This window comes from Mandrillus leucophaeus, unplaced genomic scaffold (assembly GCF_000951045.1).
Source record: "Mandrillus leucophaeus isolate KB7577 unplaced genomic scaffold, Mleu.le_1.0 Scaffold670, whole genome shotgun sequence".
Taxonomy (NCBI): Eukaryota; Metazoa; Chordata; class Mammalia; order Primates; family Cercopithecidae; genus Mandrillus; species Mandrillus leucophaeus.
In genome coordinates, this window is record NW_012107253.1 from 549,749 (window position 1) to 577,231 (window position 27,483).

General features: G+C 36.5%; 1 protein-coding gene across 5 annotated transcripts in view; it reads right to left on the reverse strand.

The window, feature by feature from the left end:
* Window positions 1–27,483, reverse strand: part of NSF (N-ethylmaleimide-sensitive factor) — a 164,549-nt gene that overhangs the window by 96,329 nt on the left and 40,737 nt on the right. For all 5 annotated transcript variants that reach the window (XM_012001929.1, XM_012001930.1, XM_012001932.1 and 2 more), the window contains 4 exons: window positions 25,842–26,008; window positions 23,195–23,302; window positions 22,659–22,734; window positions 20,103–20,258 (listed from right to left, as the gene is read on the reverse strand). In XM_012001929.1, the coding sequence (XP_011857319.1) occupies window positions 20,103–20,258; window positions 22,659–22,734; window positions 23,195–23,302; window positions 25,842–26,008 (507 nt within the window). The remainder of the gene's footprint in view (window positions 1–20,102; window positions 20,259–22,658; window positions 22,735–23,194; window positions 23,303–25,841; window positions 26,009–27,483) is intronic.

Sequence of the window (27,483 nt, forward strand, 5' to 3'; positions counted from 1 at the left end):
AGAACAGTAAACCAAAATGTGGGCAATGAAATTAGCAACCTGGGACTCAGTAATACACTTGGGAATATTCTTCCACACCGTCCAGATTTCATTCGGTGACAGAGCGAGACTCCGTCTCAAAAAAAAAAAAAAAAAAAAGACTGTCAATCAACATCTAAAATAGGTTATCATCTACATTTGTTTATCTGTGCACTTAACAAATCATTAAGAAATGGAAATACTTAAGACCAAGACGACTACTCCTGATACCATCTGGGCAGTCAGGTCTTTTGACCATCCATTTTCGCGGCACTGTTCTGTCTGGTAGAGACTTGCTGTTGACACCAACTTCAAAATGCCAAGAGCACTCTGAGTTTTGCTATGATAGTGAAAACAGCCTATTTCCTGAGCACCAAGCAGCTGTGCAAGCTGTCTACCATCTGACTGGTCTATATCCAAATCAGTCAACTTAGATTTAATATAGATTTTCTTATTAGATAGCCTAGAACTAAAGATGAGATGTGCGTAGCAATGCTCCAAACTAATCTTTGCTGACACCCCCACCCTTTTACACTCCCTCATAGGGTGTTGCCTGGTATTTCATGAATTCTTGATGACAAAGATCATGCTTCTTCTATAGCAGGTCCGCATTGCTGCCAACTGGCAGCATGTATGCTTACCGGTTTCAGAATTTTATAGTTTTTCCTTTCTTTGTTTTTTTCCTTCTGTCCCTTATAGCTTTTAACTCCTTTTATGTGCTGTTCTATTGGGCCCCTACTTCAGCCTAGCAAATATCTTCCCTAGCAGACTATTTCTTCTTTACCTACACCTGGAATTTCTACTTATTCTTAACAGTTCATGTTCTTCTGTCCCCAGAAATCACCTCCTTTATTAATGCCACCTAATTCTGATCATATCTTTGGGCTCAATCCTTCAGTACTTAGAGTAGCAGCTGTCAAACTTTAATATGCACCAGTGTCCAATGGAGCTTGTTAAAATGCAGATTTCCAGACATCACTCCTAGAAATTTGAATTAATTAAGTCTGGAGTGAAATTTAATATTTAACAAGGGCCCTAGGTAACTCTAACATAGGCCAGAGGACATACTTTGAAAAACATCATTCACAGTTACAACTGACACTACATTACATTGTTTTCTAAGAGTTCTTAGCTTATTTTAGTGCATATGTTCTATAGCCTCAATTAAATCATAAGCTGATAATGACACACTGACAAGCTGTAGCTATAGAAAAGAGCTATTCTAACAAGATAAAAGTTATCAAGAATAGATGTTTTCCGTACTTGAGTACAGCTGGGGGAGATACAGTTTTGTGAGAGATGACTTGAAATTTCATTCATTAATAAATTAAATAAGCATTAAGATAGAATGTGGATGTCAAAAATGTTAGCACAATTTCGGCCTACATTAAAAGATGAATGTTTTAAATAAAGAATAAATAGTTCTGATCTATTTTACAACAGAGACCACATTTGCAGTACTCCACTAAATTCTAGGTTTCACGGCTTAACGTTAATATACACAAATGTTAAAGTTCACAGAAAACATGAATAGGATGGTAAAGGGCTAAAAAGACTGGCTGGAAAAAACCAACCAAGCTTAGGAGAATTAGCTTAGAGAAAAGAGGAATCTGCAGGGAGGTCTGGACAATAGCTTTCTTCATACCTATAGAGTTTTCATAAAGAAGTAGGATCATGCTCGTTCTGTGTAGTTTCAGGGGAAGAACCAGAGCTTGTAGGAGAAGATAAAAGCAAATGCATCTTACCTTAACATAAGGAAGACTAAACTTAAACCTATAGTTGTCCAAAAGAGGAATGTAGCCTTAGGAGAGAGTGAGATTCCTGTCACTGGACGAACTTAAGCTTAGCCTAAGGAACCTGGCAGAGGTTACTCAGCAGAAATATAGAAAAGGGCCAGGCATGAGTAATCCCAGCACTTTGGGAGGCCGAGGCGGGTGGATCACCTGACATCAGGAGTCGAGACCAGCCTGGGCAACATGGTGAAACCTCGTCTCTATTAAAAATACAAAATTAGCTGGGCGTGGTGGCGCACCCCTGTAATCCCAGCTACTTGGGAGGCTGAGGCAGGAGAATCTCTTGAACCAGGGGGGCAGAGGTTGTGGTGAGCCAAGATCGCACCACTGCCCTCCAGCCTGGGCAACAGAGTGAGACTCCATCTCAGTAATAATAATAAATAAAAAGAAATGTAGAAGAGATTCAAATAAAAAACAGGTATGTGAGCTAGATGGCTAAGATGCCTTGCAATACTGAGATTCTGTGATTCCTTTGATTTTCTCTGATAGAATCCGGTAGTTTTATAGAGTAAGCTTTGAAATAAATATTCTAGGATGGAAAAGAAGAAGAGTAAAGGCAAGGAAAATAATAAACAGGTTACTGCTGTAGTGCAAGGGTAACTGACTAAAGCAATGAAAAAGAAAAAAGCAAATGATTTTTAAAAAGCAGAAAAAAATTTAGGAGTATTCAATAATAAATTTGACAAATGCATGAAAAACAAAGAAAAAGGGGGATAGATGAATCATGACTCCACAGACCTAAAAAAGAAAGGTCACTGGGAAGGGATAACTACTTGTGGAACAAGAAAGAATGTAACAAAGTTTTAAACATTTCAAGAATTCATTTCAGTAAAAATTCTTATGGGGGATGGTGAAAGCATCTGAAGATATATGGTAAAGGTCATCTAAAAATGACCATTAAATGCTTGGATAAAAGAAATTAATAAATTTAACGAAATACTGTCTTTCGGAAATGGGATTATTAGACCTCCTCCTTTTACAGATCTGTGCTTGTGGACTAAGGGAGGAGGAAGGCAAAGGAAGTGTAGGAAGGAATAAAGGGTTCTATGCCATGTGTTTGTAGTTAGGCAAGATCACCTGCATGTTTGTGCATTTTATTTTACTTTACTGTGCACACAGTGTATACACATGGTCCCCAACTTAGACTGGTTTGACTTAACAATTTATTTTACTTTCTGATGGTATAAAAGCAATATGCATTTGGTAATGCTCTTCGATTTACAATCAGTTACAACAAGATAAACCCATAGTCAACTGAAAATATTTTAAGTCAAAAATGCACTCTCAACTTAGGATATTTTCAACTCATGATGGGTTTGCTGAGACATAACCCATTGAGGGTTATCTGTACAATGGATAAGCAAGTTCTAATTTTACATCTTGTTGTCTAGATGATAAAGAGGTTGCTAATGTTTGACAAAAGAAGAGATGATGAACTAAAACATCTTACATACTTTTCTTGTATGCCCGAAAACTTCATAGGTAAGATTATCTTCTAAAAACAACTTTTGGAATGCTGATGTTGTCCACTGGGCTGATAATGATAAGAAGGAAGTGAGAAGGGGAAGTGTACTTGGCTATAATGTTCATATTTAGAAGATACTTTCAGATTATAGCCTTTGTTATATGCACACAATTTAATCAATGCTAGCATTACACAGTAGACATTTGAAACATGTAGTCTTCACAAAATAACATATTTTAAATAAGTTTATGTCAATTAACAGGAATGACTGTCTTTAGAATGGAACTGTTAAACTTTATCTCTTTGAGCTACATATTGTTTGCTCACTGGGTGGTAAAGGAGGTGGGAGAGACAGGAAGTGACAGGGAAGAGTTCTGTGCCAGTGTGTTTTGAGATAAATGCAGATTATCTACTTGTTGTTCTGCAAGTGCATGTACTTAGTATTGTTGTGTATGTAAAGGACAAACAAGGCCCCGATGCTGAGAGGTGCCCAAAGTATGCTGAAAGTTGAAGCAGTAAAATGATTCTTTGATAAATGTCCTTTTGTTAGAGTTTTCAGGAAGGCTCGTTGTCTGGGAGTGACTTGTTAACCCATCTCGTAGAGCTATGCACATTTCTGTACTTATTCATTGAGCTGGAGAAGGAAGAAGAAAGGCAAAAGGAAGGTTCTTTGCAAGTATGTTCGTATCTAAAAGATAGTTTCATAGTGTAGCCACAGTTCTAGAAGTGATTTTTTAGTAAAGTGCCTGTGTTTTATCAGTCCTTACTTTCTAGACGTTATGAGGTGACAATGCATAAAAGTAGAGCTAGTAGATTAACTAATTAGTAAATTAATTTCATTAGAAAAAAAGCATCTTGGAAATGGCAATGTTAAACCACCTATGAGCTGTATACATCAGTACGTACTGGATTGCTAAGGAAGGGGCAGAAAGGTAAGGGAAGAGATATATATATATAGATATGTCCATATTTACGATCTGATTATAATCACTGAATATGTATGCTTTTTTCTTGGTATACTTTGTGAATATGACATGAATTGTTAAATAATTAAGTAGAAACATCACTTCTGCTAATACAGTGCAGATCTCATACTGAACTGTCTAAGAAGCATTATACTTACTTGACTGCTTTGTGTCTCATTTCATATTGGGCATTAAGTGAATACAGTATTTAACTATAAACCTGCCAATATGCATTTCCAGAGATCTGTTGCCATTTTGTCTTTTAAGATATTTTTGTCCCCACAAAAGATAAGAAAATGTATCATGAGTATTTACCAACGTCTGAGTCCCAAAGCCCAGAGTATTTTGATACTTAAGTACTCATGATATGCAAGAAAGCATGGCACATATATAAGTGTAACCATGTAAAAAGGTATACTCAGTTATGTATATATGTATACACACACAAGGACTGGAAAGATACATCAGAATATAAATTGTTCCTGCTATGGATGATTTTTTAGTTACTTGCCTATTGTGTTTTTCAATTTTCTATAATGAACATATTAACCTCTAAAGGTTGAAAAATATAAATGTTATATTAAAAAGAAACAAATAAATAAAAAATGAATATAAGATCCAAGAAGTTACAGATCAAGGCCAGAATTGCAGATATGGGAAGGGCTGTACTACATGTTTTAATATGTTCTCTTATGTAATCGATTTTAAAACTATGAACTAGGGTATTATTTTTACCCTCTTTTTAGGGAAGAGGTACTGAGGCTTACAGTGGTAAAGTGACCTTCCCCTGGTAAGGGGAAGACACATCTGGTAAGTGGCAGACCTGGAACTTGAATATCAATTTGCCTGACAAAACTAAAACCCCAAGAGAGCTCAGCTATTGACAGTGCTGTGTCTCGGCTTTGTGCCTGACACTCACATTCAGTGTACTTGAGAGACAGCCTGGAAATCTGTATTTTTTTTAACATTAAAAATTCTGGGCCGGGCGCAGTGGCTCACGCCTGTAATACCAGCACTTTGGGAGGCCGAGGTGGGTGGATCACTTGAGGTCAGGAGTTCAAGACCAACTTGGCTAACATGGTGAAACCCTGTCTCTACTAAAAATATAAAAATTAGCCAGGCATGGTGGCATGTGCCTGTAATACCAACTACTCGGGAGGCTGAGGCACAAGAATTGCTTGACCCCAGGAGGCAGAGGTTGCAGACAGCCGAGATTGCACCACTGCACTCCAGCCTGGGCAAAACTAGAGCAAAACTCTAAAAAAAAAAAAAAAAAAAATTCTGATACACACCAAAGACTGAGAACCACTGTGTTACTGAATAGGAAAGACCCCACCCCGCCAAAACAAAAACAAAAACAAACAAACTGAAGAAATGTGGTGAGCTCTTCAAAGTGAGAACAAACAATGCTCAACAGGAGAAGGCTAGGCTCTGCTGTTACATACTGGAACAAGCTATCACTCTCAACTTCCACAGATATGTACCGAGTCTCTATTATATACCTAAGAACTATGCTAAGCCAAGTTCTTTCAGGAGATGAGTAAGATAACCTCTGTTACAAACAGCTCAATATTAAAAATCATAGATACAACTATACAGAACCAACATTTAGAAAGGGCTATGAGAAGCCAAAAAGTAAAACAATTACTTCTTCTAGGAGGATGTAAGTGTGACAGATCTTCCAAAGGCAATCAAGCTGAAACTTGAAGCAGATACATGGCATCTTCCCTGCAGAACCTATGTACAGACCTTTATATTTCACTGAAACGACACTCATAAGGTGACTATTCTGAACAAGTTTCTATTTCTAGTCTATCTTCCCATTTTTATAATGAGGAAACTAAGACCCAAAAGTCACAGTCATTCAATGACAAATCCAAAACTAGACTCCACGTCTCTTGAAACCTTGTCTATTAGTTTCTCATGAAACCATTATATGTCTTATATTTCCATTTCTCTTCCAGAGTACCTGCTTAGTGATCGCTTTGATCTCCCTAACATTTGACTTTTCAAAAAGGAAGTCTAAATTTGGCAGTGCATGTCAAAAACGTTTACACTTGTGAATGCTTTTTGATTCAGCAATTCTACTTCCAGGAATTTATCTTAAAGAAATATGAATGTGTAGAAATATTTAGTTTCTAAGGTGCTTGTTATACATAGTATATAACAGTAAAAAACTGAATACAATTTACATGTCTAACTAGAGGGGATTGATGAAATAAACCACAGCATTATCATTCTACAAAATAATGTTATAGAAGAATATTTAAGAAAAACTATTAACTCACTGAGTGGGGAGAAAACCAGTTATAAAACAACAAAATGCTTTTTTTTTTTTTTTTTTTTTTTTGGCTCTACGTATATACAGCAAAAACTAGCTGGATGATATATTCCAGAATATTAATGGCACTTTTTCAGGGTTTTTTTTTTCACTGATTGTTTTATTCTTTTTATTCATCTACACTTTTGAAATTTTCTATAATAAACATGCATTACTACGACTATAAGAACTAATAAAAGTTTTTTTCATAAACATAGGTCTAAGAGTCCCTCTAAAAGCTGTGGAGATGACCAGGTGAAAAACGAAGATATTTTTCCTGGATCCCTGGGGCCCACTGGGGAGGCTGCAATAATTTAAAGGCAGTAAGGGGCTTTCTGAATCTAATTCACGCTCCAGAAAACAGTGAAGCTTATTTTGGAGACTGGGAAGTATAGTTTCATATCCAAGTTATGAAATCCAGAATTTAAAAGCCCAACAATAAATCAAAATTTTTTAAGTGGCTGAATCATGAAGCCTAAAGGGCACCAGACTAGGCAACCTGGATTCCAGCCCCAGGAGACAAGTAGTGACTTTAGCCTAAGTAAGTTGCCTTATTCTTCTGAGGTCCCAACGTCCTCATCTACAAAATAAGAATGACACAGGTAAGATCAGCATTTCTCAAACTGGTGTTCCTTGGAAACATAAACAGGTCTGTCTTTATGTAAGTATGTTAAGTTTAAGTAAATTTGGTAAATGTTACACTAGATTATTCCTTAGGTCTCTGATACAAATATATAGTTACCTTAGTGCATTTAAATCTATATCTACAGATACACTGTCTACTTTTGATTTGCTCATAATAGAGAGGAATACTAGATAATATGAAATAGATGACAATCATCCTAAGAAAAATTCATACCTTGACAGGAGCAACTGAAAACAGAAAGCGAAGGGTTTAATAATAGCAAGAGGGGCAAAAATAGCATTCAAGTAAGATAATAAAAGTCACAAATTTAAACAATGTCTTTCAGTCTGTTTTGTCTCTCCTTCCAAATGATCTTTTTCTTCAAATTATTTTATGCGTTGCTAAAATATTATAAGTTCAACTCATTCCTTTTTTTAAAAAAAAAGATTCATTTCTAGATAACATGAAAAAAAAAAAAGGGTTCACTCTTTTGACTGTGGCAATAAACTATTATCTGCCTATCCTTGGGCTGACACAGTCTCCCACCTGGAGCCATTACTACTTATAAGACAAATCCAAATTTTGAAAAGCTGAGTTCTATTTTCTTTAGTATCACCTATGGTCATACTGCAATAGCCAGATAAAGATCAGACCACAGAGAATTTGTAACTCATTTAAGTGAGTCTTCCCTATCTCCCTTTCTCTAAGCTGATCACAGCCACAATTGGCTCCCTCAATAGTCACAGGGGAAGCCAAAGTAATCAGGTAACAGATACAAAAGTAAAAAGTAACAACCAAGAGAAGTTTTACAGAAAGAGAAGAATAGTAATACAGGAAAGTGTAAGGCAAAGGGGTAGTTGTGAACCAACATGGAAATGTCCCTGGAATGCACTAATAACCTTCAATGTGAATAATTCTCCTGTGTATATTTGAAATTTGACTGGATATATCTAATGTGTGGATTAGCAGTATACTATTTTATAGGTTTATCCTACAGTAACTAGTCATTACAAAAAGGTGCTTAAGTCTTGCTAAGATTTCTCCCTCATGATGGGTTTCTAGACATATTTTAAAATCAAAGCACTTTAAAAAACTCATACCATCGAGGATAAATTCAAGCAAATACCTGAGCAAATAGCACAGACATTCAAGCTACAGACGTGTGCATCTTTATAAGTTTGCAGTCACTCAAGTAAAAATAAGATTTGTAAGAAAAGGATTCAAACTGGTACTTGCTCTGGTAATACAGTAAAAGATACTGTATTAAAGCCAGAGGTTTTGGTGAAGAAGTCAAAGCCACAAATAAATCTTTGAATATCTAATACAGTACCCATAATAATTTTCAATGTCTAATTTTGCACTACGAGTAAAATGGTACATGGAAGGGATTTACTGCTGTCTTCTGTAACTTCCTTTACAAACCTGAAATAACACTATGTTAATTCTTTAAAAAGCAAAAAAGTGAAGCCCAAGTTTCTTGCAGGTTCTTTTTTTTTAAAAAGTATGAACATACTAAACATATTAAAGGTAGACTGCTCCAAGTAACAAATCATATGGAATTCTAAGGCTAGTCTTATTTGAATCATGGCAGAAGTACTCTCAAATAATAACTTTTAAGTCCTGGGTAGCTTTTTACTAGTATTATTATTAAGATTCTAATTCTTCCCTTCCTCTGACATCCCATTCTCTATTGTGTCTATCAAGATAGCTGTTGTTTTTCCAAGTTAGTGTATCACATATAAGGAACTGACAAGATTTATAGAGGTGATAGAAATTTATCAGCTCCTCTCCGATGAAATGTGATAAAAAGTAAATATAAATCAGCCAAAGTATGACTTCACAAATAAAGAAAAAATACTTCTAAGTGTCCCCTTGACTACCTTATCAACAAACACTGTTCAAAATGGGTAATTATAAAACAGCATAGGAGGAAAATCTCAGGTGTCAACTATTTTCAACAGCAACAAAATTTAAGATAAGAAGAAAACACATCTTCACATTAGATTAAAAGGATTGGGTTATAAATTTCTACCTTTTACAGAGCTCCAAAAGTGCCTCTTGGCAATATAATCATACCAAATAACTATCATCCATGGAGTGTTTGACAGTCAGCCAGGTACTGTGTTAGAAAACTTATACACACATTAATGTTACCTACCAATAAATAATTTTTCAGGCAAGGGTACCAAGGCTCAGGTAGCTTAGTGCCCAGGGCCCTGCTGCATTGAGAAGCCTAGGGCCATACAAATGAGTAGAAAGGAGACGCAATGCCAACCTTGTTCTGGTGTATGCCTAGGAGCCTTCTTCCTGCTAAGGAAGAGATACTAACTTACCATGACAGGACTTGTGTGGATGCAGATTTGCTAATACTATTTAACTTTTTAAAAAATAAAATGTTATCTGTGTGTTTTATCACAGAAAAAAAACCCAAGACACACTATTAGGTTGGGAAAAAAAAAAAAAAAAACTCAAGCACTGTGGCTGATGCCTATTATCCCAGCATTTTGGGAGGCTGAGGAGGGAGGATTGCTTGAGGCCAGGAGTTCGAGACCAGCCTGGATAACATAGTGAGACCCCTATTCTACACACACGCGCACACACACACACACACAAATTAGCTGGGTGTAGTCCCCACTACTTGGCAGGCTGAGGTAGGAGGATTGCTTGAGGCCAGGAGTTCGAGACCAGCCTGGATAACATAGTGAGACCCCTATTCTACACACACGCGCACACACACACACACACACACACACACAAATTAGCTGGGTGTAGTCCCCACTACTTGGCAGGCTGAGGTAGGAGGACTGCTTGAGCCCAGGAGTGCGAGGCTGCAATGGGGTATGATTGCACCACTGCACTCCAGCCTGGGCAACAGAGCAAGATCCTGTCTCAATAAATGAATGAATGAACTGATTATACATTATTATATAAATACTTAGGAAAGCGTTTGAAAAATTCATACCAATCTCTTCACAGTGACTACCTCTAAGAGAGGGAGTAAAACTGGAGTGGGTAGAATGAAGGGAGATTTCATTTTTTACTCTATCTGTGCTGTTTTATGAGGACGCATTATTTTTATAATGTGTTTCTACTTAAAAATAGAAAATACACGCGTGCATTCAAGTGCACACAAACTCACACAGACACAATATTGACCTGATGCCCTTAAATGTGAATACTCCTGTTACAGTGCCCTTACATAAGAATGGCAGTTCCCAATGAAGCAAATGGTAGCTCACAAGTACCCAAAAAAATACTCTTCCCCTTCTTATTTCTGGAGCCTAGTTCCATTTGGGACCAATCCAAGAGGTCTTTCCTAAACTCAGAATCTAAGAGGATCTACATGGATTTAGTAATGAATTATAAACATCATATCTGCTTTGACTTTTAAAAGACATGGTTCAGTCTTGCTCTTTAAATGCATCTGCTGCTTCTCCATGTGGCCTACTTTGCTAATCTGGTTCACAATGTGCCTTATGTTTTACATAGTACAGCTTTAGGATGTGCAAATACAGTGTTATTCCCAAATAGACTGTAAGCGTCATGAGGGCAGGGCTTGGGTCAAACTAAGTGTGCTATTTAATTAAACAAGATTAATCAAGTTCCTGGCATTTATTCATTTCCTGAAAACTTACAAGCCAGACACCATGCCGGGAGGAGAAAATACATCAGTGACCAAAATAAACAAGGCCTATTCTTTACTAAAAGTATATTATGTTTGTGAGGGCAGGGACATGGAGGGAGAATTTGGAATACAGACATGTAATAAGCAATTATAATATGCTTATTACATACAAATAAGCATATATACAAATATAATAATATGCATTATGTAATAATGCATAAAATAACATGGAGCTATTGGAACACACAGGAGGAAGACTAAAGCCTACTCATTCTAGAAACAGTGAGATCAAAGCTTTGGCCTGAAGAGTGAACAGGAATTGGATGAAAAGATGGTTGGGGAAAAAAAAAAAATAACCCTAGGATCCCTAGGATATAGAGGTAAGGGAAAGTAGCATGGCAAATTAGAAGAACTGAAAATAGCACAGGCTGGCTGGAACCCAGAGTACGGGGGAAGGGCACAGGCTGAGAGGCGAGGCAGGAAAGTTTGGCAGGGGCCAGATCACACAGGGCTTGTAAACCATGTAAGGAGTTAAGGCGGGCTGCTAAAGAGTTTGAACCAGTGCAGTGACAGGATCAGACTTGCCTTTTTATAAAAATCACTCCAGTTACAGTGTGGAGAATGGATTAGAGAAGGGCAAGGCTGAGGGCTTATGGAGCAATTCAGGCAAGAGATAATGGTGTCCTGAAGGAAGAGTGGCAGGGGGAGGTAGAGAGAACTGGAGGGATTTGAGATAGATTGAGGAGATTGCAGAACTGATGGTCTATTCTGTGGCTTACTGGAAGTGGGGGGTGAGGGAACGAGAGGAGTTAAAGGTGTTCAGATTTTTGGCTAGAGTATTGTCAGAGATAGAAAACACAGATATAGATGCATGTTTAGAGAGGACTGAGGGGCAACTGAATGTGTTTAATTTCAAGCTAACTATGTGATCATGAAATACTCAACACGTTATGCTGGTACAAATCCAGAGTTCTCAACTGAGACAGAGGTGGCATATGCATATTTGAGAGTTAGCAGCATAAAGATACTAATTGAAGCTATGAAACAGATGTGATCAATTTGGGGGAGAATAATTAGAGAAAAATAATAGGTCAAAGACAGACTTCTGAGGAATCCCAACATTTTAAGGGACACAAAAGAGGTTGAAAAGGGACAGCCAGAGAGATAAAAGAAAAACCAGAAACGCTTGGAGTGAGAACAGCCAAGTAAAGAGGGTATTTCAAGCAAGAGTGGTCAACAGTGTGTTTCCTAAACATGTGCAGACTGATTGAAGCTAGGCTTCAATAAATTGAAATGCCAGTAATTCTTCTTCTCTTCAGTTCAGCTTCCAGTTTTCTTTCACGATACTGAAAATATGTGCAATGATATTCTCTACTTTCCCAAAACTACGTTCTCCTGATTTCCTTATTTCCAACATTTTCTCACAAGACGTGAGTTTCACCTCCAATTCTGTCACCCGCAATAACTATCGCCAAATTCTGCCAGTTTCATTTCTGCAATTTTTTCATGTATTTTCTTCCTATTCCATTCCTGCTGCCTTCACCCCAATCCAGATTCTAAGTACCACGCACTGGACAGCAATAGTCCACTGGTCTCTAAGACTATTCACCTCACCTCTTCTCTAAGGCATTTGTTCAAAAATTTCATTCATTTTGCAAATATTTACATAGGCCAGTGCTTCTGAAACTATTTGTGCTAAGGTCCAGTTGTATTTTTTTTTTCCTTTTAAATTTCCAATCCATTGCAGACCAATATTTTTGTAAAATATAATTTTTAAAAAATTGTGGTAATGTCAAATTGCTATAAACATTTCAATTGCTTACTCTTAATTTCCAATATTTATCTTATTGTGGACTGGTAACAGTGGTTCATGGTCCAACAATGACCTGCAACCTACATCCCAACACCCCTGATGTTGATAATACATGGATAAGAAGACATTACAGTTGTGCCTTCAAAGGCCTTTGAGCAATGGTTCTCAACACAGGACAGTTTCATCACATTTTTTAAAATCATCACTGGGGCTCGGAGTGGTGAGGAAAGGAAGTACTGACATCAAGCAGAGGCCAGAGATGCCACTTAACATCCTATGATGCACAGGTCAGGCGCCCTACAACAAAGAATTATCCAGCCTAAAATGTCAATAGTGCCAAGGTTGAGAAACTCTGCCTCAGGAGTCTAATGCAAATGAATAATTACATTAAGAACACAGCTGGATCTAAGTATATACAAGATACAGGGAAACACAGGAGAAGCACCTGAGTCTGGAAGGTTAAACAGGGACAGTACTTAAAAGAGTCCTCATCTCCTCACAGATTTCCACAACCCAACCCCAAATGAACTTTTTAATCTTATTTCCTGTTTCTTCCAAACAACAGCTCTGCTAGACTGGTGTAGGTCATGAAGTCTATACTGTGTTTAGTCTGTCACTCTTCCCAGGATATGGACAACCGTCGTCTTCTCTCCTCCTATCCAAAACCGCTCAGCATTTAAGGCCTTACTCAAGCTCTGCCTCTTCCATGAAGTCTTCTTGATGTGATTCTCTTTCAATTCCTATAGGGCTTATCAACTGTACTGTTCATCTGGCACTTAATCAAATATTGGCCTTTGATATCACTTGTTATGTTGTTTAATTTTTAAATGATTATTTAATTTTAACATTTATGTTCCATCTCCAGATTGACAGTTTAAGACAACTTCTCTGACACACCCATACCAGTTCCTTCCTTTCTGTATTTTGCTACAACACGTGGCAAAAAACACATGAAAAAAGTGGCATTGAGGTATTAAGCATTACAGCCCACCACCAAATCTTCATGTCTCTTGAGCTCATGACAATTTGAACACATCGGATTACTAGAAAAGTTAGTTATTTACAATGCAAAGGACACCCAGTCCCCACACCAAATAATTATCCAGCCCAAAATCTCAATGGTGCCATGACTGGCCCTTGGCTAGAACAAAGGCTGCCTCAATGATTGCTTCAAAGGTCCCCCAAAAAGTGAAGCTAGAAAGCCCATTTAAATGGTTTTACACGATGGGCTTTCGTGGGAGAATAATATGTAATGGTTAAGGAAATGAAGTCTGGGACTCGACTGCCTGGGTTCAAATCTGACTCTACTACTTACTAGCTGTGTGTCTTGGACCCGTTACTTCCCCTTTTTGAGACACAGATTCCTGCTCTATAATACGGAGACAATACAGTGTCTACTTCTGAAGGTTGTTGTGAGGATTAATAAACACAATAATAAATAAAGCACATAGAACAGAGGCTGGCTAGTATTAGCCAACACCCTCCTTATAATCACCAACCTACGTATGGGAGTAAAGCAGGAGAAAACACCAACCGTTTCACTTCTGGGGTCACGTGAATTAGATTCCTCAAGAGAATGGTTTTTGAAGGCTGAAAACAAATTCACGCCCAGTTCCTCAAATGTCAGAAGCTCTGCTCTCCCTCAGCTCACTCTGCTCCCACTCTTTCTTCTTTAATGCTGCCTTGGCTGCCTAAAGGCCTGGATGCAAATGTTCTCATGTTTGAAGGGCAGACTACTTACACCATTACTATAATGCAGAATATTCTGGGGGAAAGCAGTTTGTTATATATGGAGAAACTGTTTTTCTCTTCTTGACCAAATAGGATAGGTGTTCTGCCTACCCTCTAAGGGGCTGCCAGCAAAGCCCTTGGAATCCGGGCCTTTTACCCTGCACTCTCCTCCTCCACAGAAAACTTCATGAAGGGGGAAGGATGTACCTGCTTCCTGCTGACTTTCCATGCTGACAGTAGAGCCACCCCAAGAAACATACTGTGATATTATCTTTTGTTTGCTGGCTTTTAAAACCACACATTAGAAATATAATATCATAATAAAAGATTCAGACATAAAGGTAAAATTGAGTAAAACAACAAAACTTTCCCTGTATTCCCCATCATAGCTTCCCTTCCACGGAAGTAAACACTTTAAAAAAATTTTTTAATTAAATTTTTTAATTAAAAAAAAAAATAAATGAGACAAGGTCTCACTATGCTGCCCAGACTGGTCTTGAACTCCTGAGCTCAAGTGATCCTCCCATCTCAGCCTCCCAACGTGCTAGGATTACAGGTGTGAGCCACCACATTCAGCCGTAAACATTTTTTTCAATGTAATGTGTGTCCTTAGAGATTTTTAGAATGCATTTGCTTTTATATTTTTTTTATTAACACAAACATGTCTCTACGTTTGGAGCTATAACATTTTAAGATTGGCTCTAACCAGTTTCTTACCGGTGGGCACTCAGGTTAACACTCAGACCTCAACTTTGCAGTGACCCAACTGTTGATCTGTAAGTAACTCAACTGTAGTTGCCAGGAAATCTAATCCACTTGGCGACTCTGCAGACAGCACTGCCTCTCCAAAAGATTTGTTTCTGAAAGTCTGCCTATAAATGCAAATGCCAGGTGAATTTACATATAGTTTGACTTTCAGATATAAGCACAACTACTGTTCAAATATACATTTAACTAAAAAATTGAAAACCAATGGAAAAATTAATTCAAGGTTAAAAAAACTACAATTTATAGAAAGTTAGCTAAAGTATTTTTTAGGGTCTATGCTTTGTCTCTAAATCCTGCTCTAGAGATTTCGGAAATTACATGGTCTTAAGCCGTTTTATTCTTCCAATTAAAAAAAAAATCTTTATAAATTTCCTGACCTGAAGTTTTTAGTAAATTATTACATTCCTCATATCCAGGTATCATCTATAAATACTTAGTGGAGAACAGGAAGGGAGAAATTTTGCATCTCTAACTAGTGAGCAACTGCTGTCTTTTCCTCTGCTAATAAATTACAGGCAGACTTGAACAGATGTCAGGTTGGCATTCAAAACCTAAAATATAGCTGAAAAGCAAGTTATGACTAATACAAGAAAAAAAGATGAATGTCAGAAAGCTTCATTTTTTTTTTTCTTCTTTTTTTCAAATTTCAGATAAGCTCTTTAGCCTTAGGGTTCCTTTTACAGAGCCCTGGAGTTCGGCTAGATGTCTTAACCCCCATTTAAAATGCAATCTCTCCTCATGAGTGGGGGTGTGAAAATGCATTTTAAGAGTGTCAGTGTTTATGTTAATCTTAGCAAGAACTCCCTCTCTCCCAAATATGGCATGCACAAAACCTTAGTGCCCTTTCTTCTACTATGTTTTATTTGCACTGTTTTTAGCATGTGAAAGATGTCTGTGTGATCGAAAGGTTCCTTATCTTCTCAGCAGTTCTATTTCATAGAGTAACTGCAATTTCACTTATGATATCAGAAAAGAGTTGCTTTTCTCTTGAATTTCAAAAGAAACCTTAAAAATACTATTGAAAATGGGCTTACAGAGGGAGACACTGGGGAAAGGAGACCAAAAAGAACACAGTGTCAGTTTCAAAGAATGGGGGCACAAGACCATAACAAGTGGCTTTCCTCCCCACTAGGTGGCCTGAACATCTACACCCCACAGATCCACTGAAAGACAGTGTGAGACTGAGGTCTTCCCTTTTTACATCCTTTTCCTTCTAGGTCTTTCCTTGGGTAGATGTGAACCTATTCCCAGAATTACATTAAGAGACGCTGACTAATTCTTTAACAATCATTCCACTGTTCACTGAAAACGATGTGTTGTTTTGCTTTGACATTTATAATTTAGAGAGAATCCCATGCCAGGGATGCTGAAAAATGAAGTTTCTTTGCAGAAACTCTATCTTTGCTAACAAAAAAGCTACAGTGAGAACTGAGGTAATCGATCATTTATTTATCCTGAACACTGTCCACAAAACTGCATACAGGGGAATAAGTGTGGTAAATGTCCGAACACGAGTATTTAGTATCTATTCAGTTAACACCTGAATATGCTGAAAGACAGCAATCAGCTGTTGAATTTATTCACCCATACTTCCAGATACCAGCTTTGATGTTCACATCTCTACCCTGGGACTCAAATGTGGCTTCTATTAGCCCATAAAGTTATGGATTTAAGGTAATTCTTAATTAAAAATCGGTTTTCTGGGGGGTTGGAGGGCATTCTAACTAAATACCTATTTGGTATTTACTAAGTGCAAGGTATAGGTTTAGTTTTCTTTGCTGGTTGCTCTCATATACTTCCAAGGAAGGGCTGCCCCACTTGGGTTTGGGTGAGCTCAACTACTTCAGACAAGGGGGAAACTCAACAGTTACTCTGATTAAAACAGTAACAAAAACAAAAGTCTAAATTGATATTCCCCTAAATAATCCCTTTTCCTTTATCCCTCAGTCTAGAGAGCTTTATGTGACTTCCTTTCTACTTTAAGGGTTTCCTTGATTTTAATTCTACAAAAATATAACAAAAGTACAAAAGCAGAAAGGTATACACTATCTATTTGAAAGACTTTCAAGAGAGAAACTAACAGATTGGAAACTGCATGACAGTTATTTTCATGTATATTACCTCATCAGTTCCCTAATTTTACTGCATAATTGTGTGCCTCTGGTTAAGTCCTTTAGTCCTCCTATATCTCATCAGCAACATTCTGCTCGTAGCTAAACTATATTTTCAATTTTGAAAAGGCAACATGAAGTTTTATAAACAAAAAGAAAGAACTCTGTTATCTAGAAGCATAATTATCAGTCTGATGAACATAATGACAGAAGAGAATATTCTAAATTTATCACTTTGTAAATTTGAAAATTGATATATAGTCAAAAAATCCATTAGTTAAGATTCCTGTTTACAAAGTAGACATAACTTTAGACTCCATGGAAAGACAGTAATTTGGTCTTAAGCCAAAAGTAAAGTTTTCTGCTTGAAACAAAAAAGCCCCATAACCTACATAAATTATTCTTTCCTAATCTTTTTTAAAAATTAGAACTGATTTAACCAGTCATACTCAGTGTCCAGTTGAATCTCCGAACCATATAGATCTGTCTATTTAGTTAACAAAAAGGGGAAAAAATCAATTTGTTCCCATCTGATATGTTAAAAAAACACAGAATACGCATAAAAAGAATTTGTATAATTTTATTTATATTCTGTCAAAATGTAACCATTTTTATTTATGTACCTTTACCAAAGTCTAATGAGAGCCTTATAACCACACTGTAATTGGAGTGCAAGAAAGGATTTTACTATATAATTCCCCCAAAATTCAAAGGAAAATAGAAGCCTCTATTGGAAGACAAGGAATGATACATGCATTACAAGGGAATTATTTCTCAGCCATTTAACCATTTAAAAAAAAAAAAAAAAAAAGAGGGAGCTTTACTTTTTTTTTTTAGATACCCAGAAACTTTATTCAGAATAAAGAAAATAAGTTTTTCAATTCAGCTCAAAAGCCAGGGCAGCTTTATACTAGTTTGTCTTTTCAATGAAATTGATAACACATGCTTCCTGATGGCAAAAAGCCATAAAGAGAAAAAAAATTACTTTTCTAAAAGGATAGAACTCATTTTTTGTCTGATTACTATAAAAATATTAGAAAAATAAATCCATAAAAAAGGTTCTGGACAGCGGCACTCACAAAATTCAAATCCATAGTGCTTAGTCAAAAAGCACATCAAAAACAACAAAAAGCACACTACTGTAATTCATTTCAATACGGATATCAGAAACAGAGGAAATTCACTAATAAATTCCAAATCTGTTCTGATTTAATTTAAAACTCTCCAACAGCTGGCAAGGTCACAAACTGACCAACATGAGTCCAATTCCTTTACGCATTATCTACCCAACGCATACTGACGTTGCGCGTAGCTTCAAGTGCAGGATCTAGATAATTCACAAATAGCAAACTAGTATCTGAACAACTGTATCTTCACTAGCTTCCAAACGGTGAGAAAACATTTATAATTAAAAGAGATGGCTCACTACCAATGCAGTTATTTTTCTACTTGTTGGCTACACAGTATAAATGTTCAAAGAAACAGAATCATTAGACTCTTTCTGCACTAGATCTCAGTTCTGAAAACTAGTAAAAACATTCTACAAGAATAACTTAGAACATTTGGAATCATCTCTTTATCCCTGCTTTTACCCAAAATACACTTAACAATATTTTCATGTCTTGATGAAAAAGCACAAATTAACAAGATAGTGAACTACCACATTTTAAAATATTTTCCCAATTAAAATTCTGCTTTTAATGGACGTGGCCTTTGTATCTTTGAGATAAAAAGTATGCTATTGCCATTTCAAGGTGTATAAAACTCAGGTGATGAGGGTCTCTGTCATTTTCTCTTAATCCAATTCCAAACTCGACCTTTACCCAGTGAACAGGTGTGTGCCGTGCCTGTAATTTATCAGAGTGACTGACCAGGCAGAAAGGCTACCAACAATAGAAGGCTAATACAATCCAAGCACTTAGTGCCTAGAAAGCAGTTCTTATCCCCACCATAATAAATGCACTTTTATCTTCCAGTAGCAATTTAAAGATAAAGAATGATGGGGATGAGGGGAGTAATATATTCATATTCCACTTTTTTTTTTTGGATGCTATTTTTACACTAATAGTCTGCCAGAAGCTGGTATGTTATACATTCCTTTCTCAGATATTCTGTTGCTCACATTCCAATCCAACAAATGATATGGATATGAAAACACTCATGACAGCATTTCCACTGGGCAAATAAAGTCACTTCACACAGATAAATTAAATCAATCTTCAAGAAGAAAGTGATAAATGAACAGTGCACTTCTTTGTATGCAATACAGAAACTCCAATGTATAACCTGCATTTGTCTTTTTGGATCAAACTTATTTAATTTAAAAACATGCCAGGCATCCATTTATTAGGTATGAAGATGTACTAACTGGGTAATGCGACAGCACAATAAAAAGGAACGCCAGCTAATGTTAGAACAATGCACACAGTCTAATAGATCATTATTATTCAGCAGGGTAAATCTGACCCATAGTGATCTTTAGAGTCAGGTGAACTTTCTAAACATGCCCTATAGAAAAACATTCTTACAGAAATAAATAAACAAAATGGAGTCACTACTAGTATTACTACTGTCAGGAGAAATTTCTAAATATGCCCCATAGAAAAGCATTCTTCAATAAATAAATAACAAAATGGAGCCACCACAAGTCTTACTTCAATGATTTCCCCATAAAATTAAAATGTAATTTTAGAAGTTTTAGTATTACAAAAGTTTTTCAGAAAATTTATCTGTTCATTTTTAAAGAAAAAGACAAAAATACTTTAATGGGTCTGAAAAATAATTTCAAAACTATTGAAAAGAGATTCTTCATTGCATTAATTTTTTTAATAATACAAGACTTTATAACATTTTCCTTTTTAAACTTACCCATCTGCTCCACAATCTCTGGAGGAAATACTCGGGAAGCAAATGCTCGTCGGAAAATATCGGAAAATTCCTTGTCTAGACCTCCTATTCCCATCTTTTCAAAGTTCCAGTCAGGATTGATAATTGATTGGCGATTTTCCTTGGTTTTAGCTTTGCCTATGTCAAACGAATATTATATAATGTGAAACAAGGACTTTATCACTAAGTTTAAAAAGACAGAACTCCCTGAACATCCTAAATGAGTAAAGAAAAGCTACCATTACATATACAAAAATGAACAATATAATCTTAGCTGATTTTACAGACAGAAGGGTAAGTTTTGCTATGCTATCTACTTTGTCTGATCTCCATATATGGTAACACGCTGTCAAAATGACTAGCTAAACTTATGCTGTAGTCTATTTCTATCAGTCCACAAAACTTGGTTTTATTAACCTTCAATCTAACCAAATTAACTAACTTGGTTGATCAGAAGAAACACCATGTGCATATCTGATGAAGACAACACTAGCTGGCAGAAATGCAACTGAAATTTTGCAGTCACTGAAGTCTCCTAACTCAAGTGTATTTTAAAATACATATATTTATCCAGATTATGCTTATACAGGTAATTGGGCATATAATCCCTCAGCCTAACGAGATGCACTAAACAAGTTTGATGTCTTCTTTGCTTTCTCTTCACTTGCACACAAAAGTCTGAAATCATCCTAAAGACTTCAGTGATTACAAAACTCATGTTTAAAAATTCTCTCACAGGACGAAAATTATCTAACTTAAATGTCAGAGTGCCACCTAAAGTAACTTAAGAGAACCACATTTACTATTTCAAACAAAGAATAAATTAAGTACCTTAGTATGCTCTATTATAAACAAAAAGTAAAGTAATAATACAGTTTTTATAAAACCAGGGAAGAAAATGTCACATTAAAGTTTATCCTAAGAAATGCTAAATATTTGAGGTGATATGTTAATTAGCCTGATTTGATCATTCTACAATGTATACATGTATTAAAACATTAAATTGTACCCTATAAATATATACAATTATTATTTGTCAATTAAAAATAAAGTAACACTTTTAAAAAGTTTGTACTAGATGATAATTCTATGGTTAGAGATTTGAGGTCTTAATATTTCCTTTGGAAAGTGATCAAAAATATTTTTCTTACACTCTACTGCTCTCTTGTGGGCAAAATTTACTGCATGCCCATTACACAATTTTTTCCCACGGATTATTTAGAAATACCTATTTTGTATCAAAGTTATGCAGCTTCCTTGGGATAGCTTAATAAAAGGTACACAAAAATAAAATACAAAGAAATCACTTCATAAATGTACTAGATAAATAATAGGAAAATACATCCTACATAAAATGACATACAGGTATTAAAAATCATGTTATAGATGTATATTTAAGATGTTTGAAACAAAATAAGCAAATTACAAAACTACAAAAAAGCAAATTACAAAACTATGAAAACAGAACCAAACTTTAGAGCGTGTAAATTGTTTTCGAGTGCCTAACCATATTTTATACATAAAATATTTTATATTAACAAAAAACAGTAAGGGGGAATGGTAATGTGCAGACCAGGAAATAAAGGCCCACACACTCGAAGACTCTTAAGTGACCCTAGACATGATGGTGTGTAACCAATGAAAACCCTCTCCTCTCTAGTGGGGTAGATATCAACATAGTTAAATCAACCAAAAATAAGAATTACTGCCCAGTTAATGGCACTTTATTCTGGTGAGTTACTATTCTCAGAGAACAAGCTGCATTGTTTTAATATGACAAAAGTTGGGCTACAGTACAAGAGTAGGACTGAACCATGAATCTGTTGGGAAGACTTGACCTGCACATTCATCACTGAATCACTAAAAGAAATGATGATGCTCTCTCATTTAACACAAAACCAAGTGAGGGGTGTTCTACAAAATAACTGACCAGTTCTCAAAGTCATAAAAGACAAAGTCTGAGGAACTGTCAGTGACTGAAGAAAACTCAAAACACAGAACAACTAAATGCAATATGGGATCCTAAATTGGATCTTGGAACAGAAAAGGACACAATGGAAAAACTGGTGAAATCTCAATAAAATCTGTAATTTAGTTAGTGGAAATGAAACCATATTCATTTCTTACCATTGTATTTTTGATAATGTCAAATAAGACATTAACATCAGGGTATAAGCTGGTAAAGGGCATACAGAAATTCTCTAAGCTATTTCTGCAAATTTTCTGTAAGCCTAAAATTATCTCAAAATTAAAAGTTAAAAAATTAATTTGTTTCTTATTTTAGTAATATTTCTAGGAAATTAAAAATTACCCATGTGGCTCACATTCTGTTTCTATTGGACAAAGCTGATCCAGATGAATGTTTTAAACTTTTTCATCAGCAAACCTGACCTACAGGAAATATCCCATGCTTCTGTGATAAACTCTCTCAAGACAGATGCTCCTCCTTCCTTTCCCCATTTGGAAATCACTGTAGTTGAGTTACATATAGAAACAGGCCCACTTCATTTCAAATCTTCTAAAAACTGTAAATCTTACCAATAAGATTAAGCGATGAATTTTCTGCTTTTTCAAATGCAACTTGACTGTTTCCAACAACCAATCCTACTTCAATCTGTACAGAAAGACAATAATTAGGAGTCTAATAGTAAACTTTCGGACTTCTCAAAGCAAGGCCAAAAGTGAGGGGGAAATGAGGTCTCTCTGGGCAAAGCAAACCTTCCAGACTATCATCTGAGCTACTTTTACTTTACTCATAACTTTCTTCTACAATTCTTATATGCCTCATTTCCATGCCTGTATCTTTCCAATAATGCGTTTCTTACTATTTACAATAAATATCTGCATTCATGCAAATTATATGTACATATATGTCTACATTTTACATTACTATTCGGTCTGCAAATAAGTACATTTTAAGTTATATTTTAATAACAATGCTGGCTATGAAAGCAATTTTCCCCCTACTATCTCAAAAGGGTACACAATATGAAAAAAATCACTAAGCAACAGATAGGAAAATTATAATCAATCTGCACAAATTACATTATAAGATGATCAGAAATAAAACTTACCTTCTGCCTTTTCCCTGTTGCAGGCTCTCCCTTCAGGATGCTAGGATCCATGGCTTCAATATCCTTCACCAGTAAGCCAAAAAGCTTTTCATTGAAGCTAAAGACAAGCTATGTAGAAAAGAGTTAAGGGGAGAAAAATCACTTCATAATATAATGGTTTCTTAGATCATCACCAATGTTTTTCAAATGCAGAAAACCAGTTTTCTCTTATATACTCCTCTCCAATCTGCTACTCAAGCACACTCATAGCCAATGAAGAAAACGGAATTAGCACTTACGATCAGTGTTTACAAAATGACTACAAAACTCAAGTTTAAAATTTATTTCATGTGGATAAAAAATATCTAATTTAAATGTCAGAGTGCCACCTAAAGTAATTCAAGAGTACCACATTTACTATTTCTAACAAAGAATAAAGTATCTTAGTATTTAATTCAAAAGCTACAGGCAGTTATATAATATTCACAAACACTCTTGGAAGCAGAAACTATGACTCCGTTTTACTAGTGAGGAAGCTGAGATACAGAAAGAGGCTACGCAACAAGGCTCAGAGTCACAGTAAATGAGAACACCAGGAGTCAAACCTGGGTCTGTGACTCTACAATTCATGCTTTCCTATCACCAGTACAAAATGCTTGCCCTACAAGTGCAGAGACAGCTTCTGAGTGCTCAATTACTCATTCACCAAATATTTGCTGAGTCCCTTCTAAAAGTCTGGTCTTCTTCTATGTGCTGGGGTATAACGGTAAATATTACAGGTTGGGCTGTCCGTCAATCCTGCTATACTACCAGATACCACAAATGAGAAGAAACAGTAAGGACAGTGATCTGGAGTAAGATATTTACTTCTTCTCTGAATTATGAAAGATTCTCGTTCACGGATTTACCGACTTCTACATGCTACTGAGTTTTAAATTATTATAAATACCAAAGCATTTCCTATTAAACATTCTCCTAAACATTTTCCATTAGGATACTAAAGCTAAAAACAAAGGTAAAAACCATCAAGTTTAGCTAGGCAATCTGAGCACAATTTTAGTCATCCAATACACAACAGTACTGCAATGGCTCTCTGGTGAAGTGTCCTGGTCTACTATCATCAGAGACTTAACTGTACATGGTATTCCTGTCTTATTTTCTGTTTTCCTCAACTAGAAAGTAAGTTCTATGACAGTAGGGATTACATCTATTTTGTTCACTGCCGATCTGCAGTGTCTAAAACAGTGGCTAGTACTAGGTACTATCAAATATGTGTTTATTAATTCTTATCTCAACTATGTTCCTTAGCTGTGTAGCCATGGGCATACCATTTACCTTCTTTAGATCTTAAATTCCTCATTTGGCCAGGTGTGGTGGCTCACACCTGTAATCCCAGCACTTTGGGAGGCCAAGGTGGGAGGATCACTTGAGGTCAGGAGTTTGAAACCAGCCTGGCCAACATGGCAAAACTCTATCTCTACTAAAAATACAAAAAAAAAAAAAAAAGGCCAGGCATGGTGGCTTATGCCTGTAATCCCAGCACTTTGGGAGGCCAAGGTGGGAGGATCACTTGAGCCTGGGGAGGTCGAGGTTGCAGTGAGCCGAGATCGCGCCATTGCACTCCAGCCTGGGCACCAAGAGCAAAACTCTGTCTCAAAAAATACATATATTTGCTGGGCGTGGTGGCGCACACTGTTATCCCAGCTACTCACGAGGCAGAGGCAGGAAAATCACTTGAACCAGGAAACAGAGGTTGCAGTGAGCTGAGATGGCGCCACTGCACTCCAGCCTGGGTGACAGGGTAACACACTATCTCAAAAAATAAATGAATAAATAAATAAAATTTTAAAAAATAAAAAAATAAAATTCCTCATTTGTAAATGTGGAGTTAGATAAGGTAATCTCTTGAGGTTTATTCCAATTCTAGTACTCTTTTTAAAATAATGCACTATATCCTTTTCCTACCTAGCAGGAATTCAATTTTCTTAAGATTCTCAAATAAGCCCATAACCAAAATAAGAACCTTTTTTTTTTTTGAGACAAGGTCTCGATCTGTCACCTAGGCTGGAGTGCCATCGCACAATCATGGCTCACTGCAGCCTCAACCTCCCAGACTCAAGCAATCCTCCCACCTCAGCCTCTTGAGTAGCTGAGACCACTACACCCAGCTATTTTTGTAAAAAAATTTTGTAGAGACAGGGTCTCACTATGTTGCCCAAGCTGGTCTTGAGCTCCTGGGCTCAAGTGATCCTCCCACCTCAGTCTCCCAAAGTGTTGGGATTACAGTCGTGAGCCACTATGTCTGGCCAAGAGCTATGTTTTCTACAGAACTGTATTAGTGAAAAAGACAGACATTCCAGAGGCAAAACAAATGTCCTATGATATAAAAAGAAATTTCAGATATATATGTCTGCAGGGTTCCCAAATTTGCTGAGGGAAAAGCTGCTGTAATTATACATGACATTATAATCTAAAAGCTACTTTAGAATTTTTCTGAACAGACTCCTTGAAGTTCAGTACATACATTTCCCTCACTTTTTATCACTCACCTTGGATATACCAGTTGATACGCAAAGCTCCTCTCACTTTTTAAAAGGTAGAATTTTGGACAACTGCAGAAATTAGAATACCTATAAAGTTAAAGGAATGGAAGAAAATTTAAAACTACCTGTTGTCCCACTGAGAAGGCCTGGTTGTTGAATTGCTGAATAAATTCTGCTGCCATCTTGTCGGTGTCATAAGGGTTGGAATCAATGCTTTTTTTCTGCAGGAAATCAATCTCGATGGTCATTGTGCCAATACACTGTTTGGCTTTGTCAAATGTATATAAGGAGACTAGGGGAAAAAAAGAAGCATTTTTTAAAAAATCACAGGAGTACCAAATACCTGTTGTGTTTCTAGTAACTAAAAGTTTCACATAAACGAATCATAATAAAACTACTTCACCAAAAATGGGGCTTAAACGGCCTTCACCGGAGGGACACACAGGTACAGATTTAAAAAATAATAACCACTGGAGATTTTCTTCCCCATCTGAATGAATTAGAAATATTGAATGGCAGGCCGGGCATGGTGGCTCACGCCTGTAATCCCAGCACTTTGGGAAGGCGGATCATGAGATCAGGAGATCGAGACCATCCTGGCTAACATGGTGAAACCCTCTCTCTATTAAAAATACAAAAAAATTAGCCGGGCGTGGTGGCAGGCGCCTGTAGTCCCAGCTACTCGGGAGGCTGAGGCAGGAGAATGGCGTGAACCCAGGAGGCGGAGCTTGCAGTGAGCCGAGATCATGCCACTGCACTCCAGCCTGGGTGACAGAGCGAGACTCCGTCTCAACAACAACAACAAAAGAAATACTGAACGCAGTCTGTTGTTATCCCTCATCCCACTCTCGTTAGGATCACAATCCTCCCTACACGGCCTCCGCATCTTTCTCCTCATTCAATGCAGTACAGTATGGCATGCCCCGACACAGGTGCCATAACATGCTATTTCCAAGTAAGATTTTTGTTTGACACAAGAAAACAGCTAAGGTGGAATGTGGATGAATTCCTCTGGTCTAAGAAAGTAGGATGCAAGGCAAAAAAAGAAGCTTGAAAAACAATGTTTACTAGGGGAATTTGCTCTAGAGCAAGTTAGACTTTGACATTTCTTTTTTATTTCTTTTTTACTACAAAAATGTTGCTTGAGCACCTGCTACATCTAGGGAACTATAATAAGTTCCACATGCGCGGCATGTAGATAAGGGCAAGGACCAGGTTTTTAACTCCTCTTCAGATTAACAGCATCTCATAGTTTCTTTCAGGTGCTTAATATATTCATGAACTGTTTAAATGAAACAACAATAACAGAAAACCCATGGTCTCCATGCTAATAATGAAGGAGGCAATAAACCACACATACAAAGCCTTGGGTAAGAAAATTCCTGTTCAAGCCACATAAAAAGTTCTAAAATGACTTTTAGGTTATAGTGTAATAAATTTAAATATTAAAGTGTTACACATGATTTTATATCATGTAATAACTGTTCAACCAAAAACCTTGAATTGTACAACAACAGAGTTTACGTATCATATTTTTAGAAAAATATGTGTTAAAACAAATTTTGCTAGTTACAGATAATTACAAAGAAGCATTTCCCTAGGAAAAAGACTTGATTCTTAAATCAGCTCAAAAGTATACTTATAAATGCCAGTTTATAAACAAACTTTTAAAGCAAAAAATATTACAGTGCTATATAGTGTAGTGGTACTATTAGGAAAGAGTAGAGTAAGCTACCCAGAAAAGTTCAAGAGGATTTTTGCATTTGA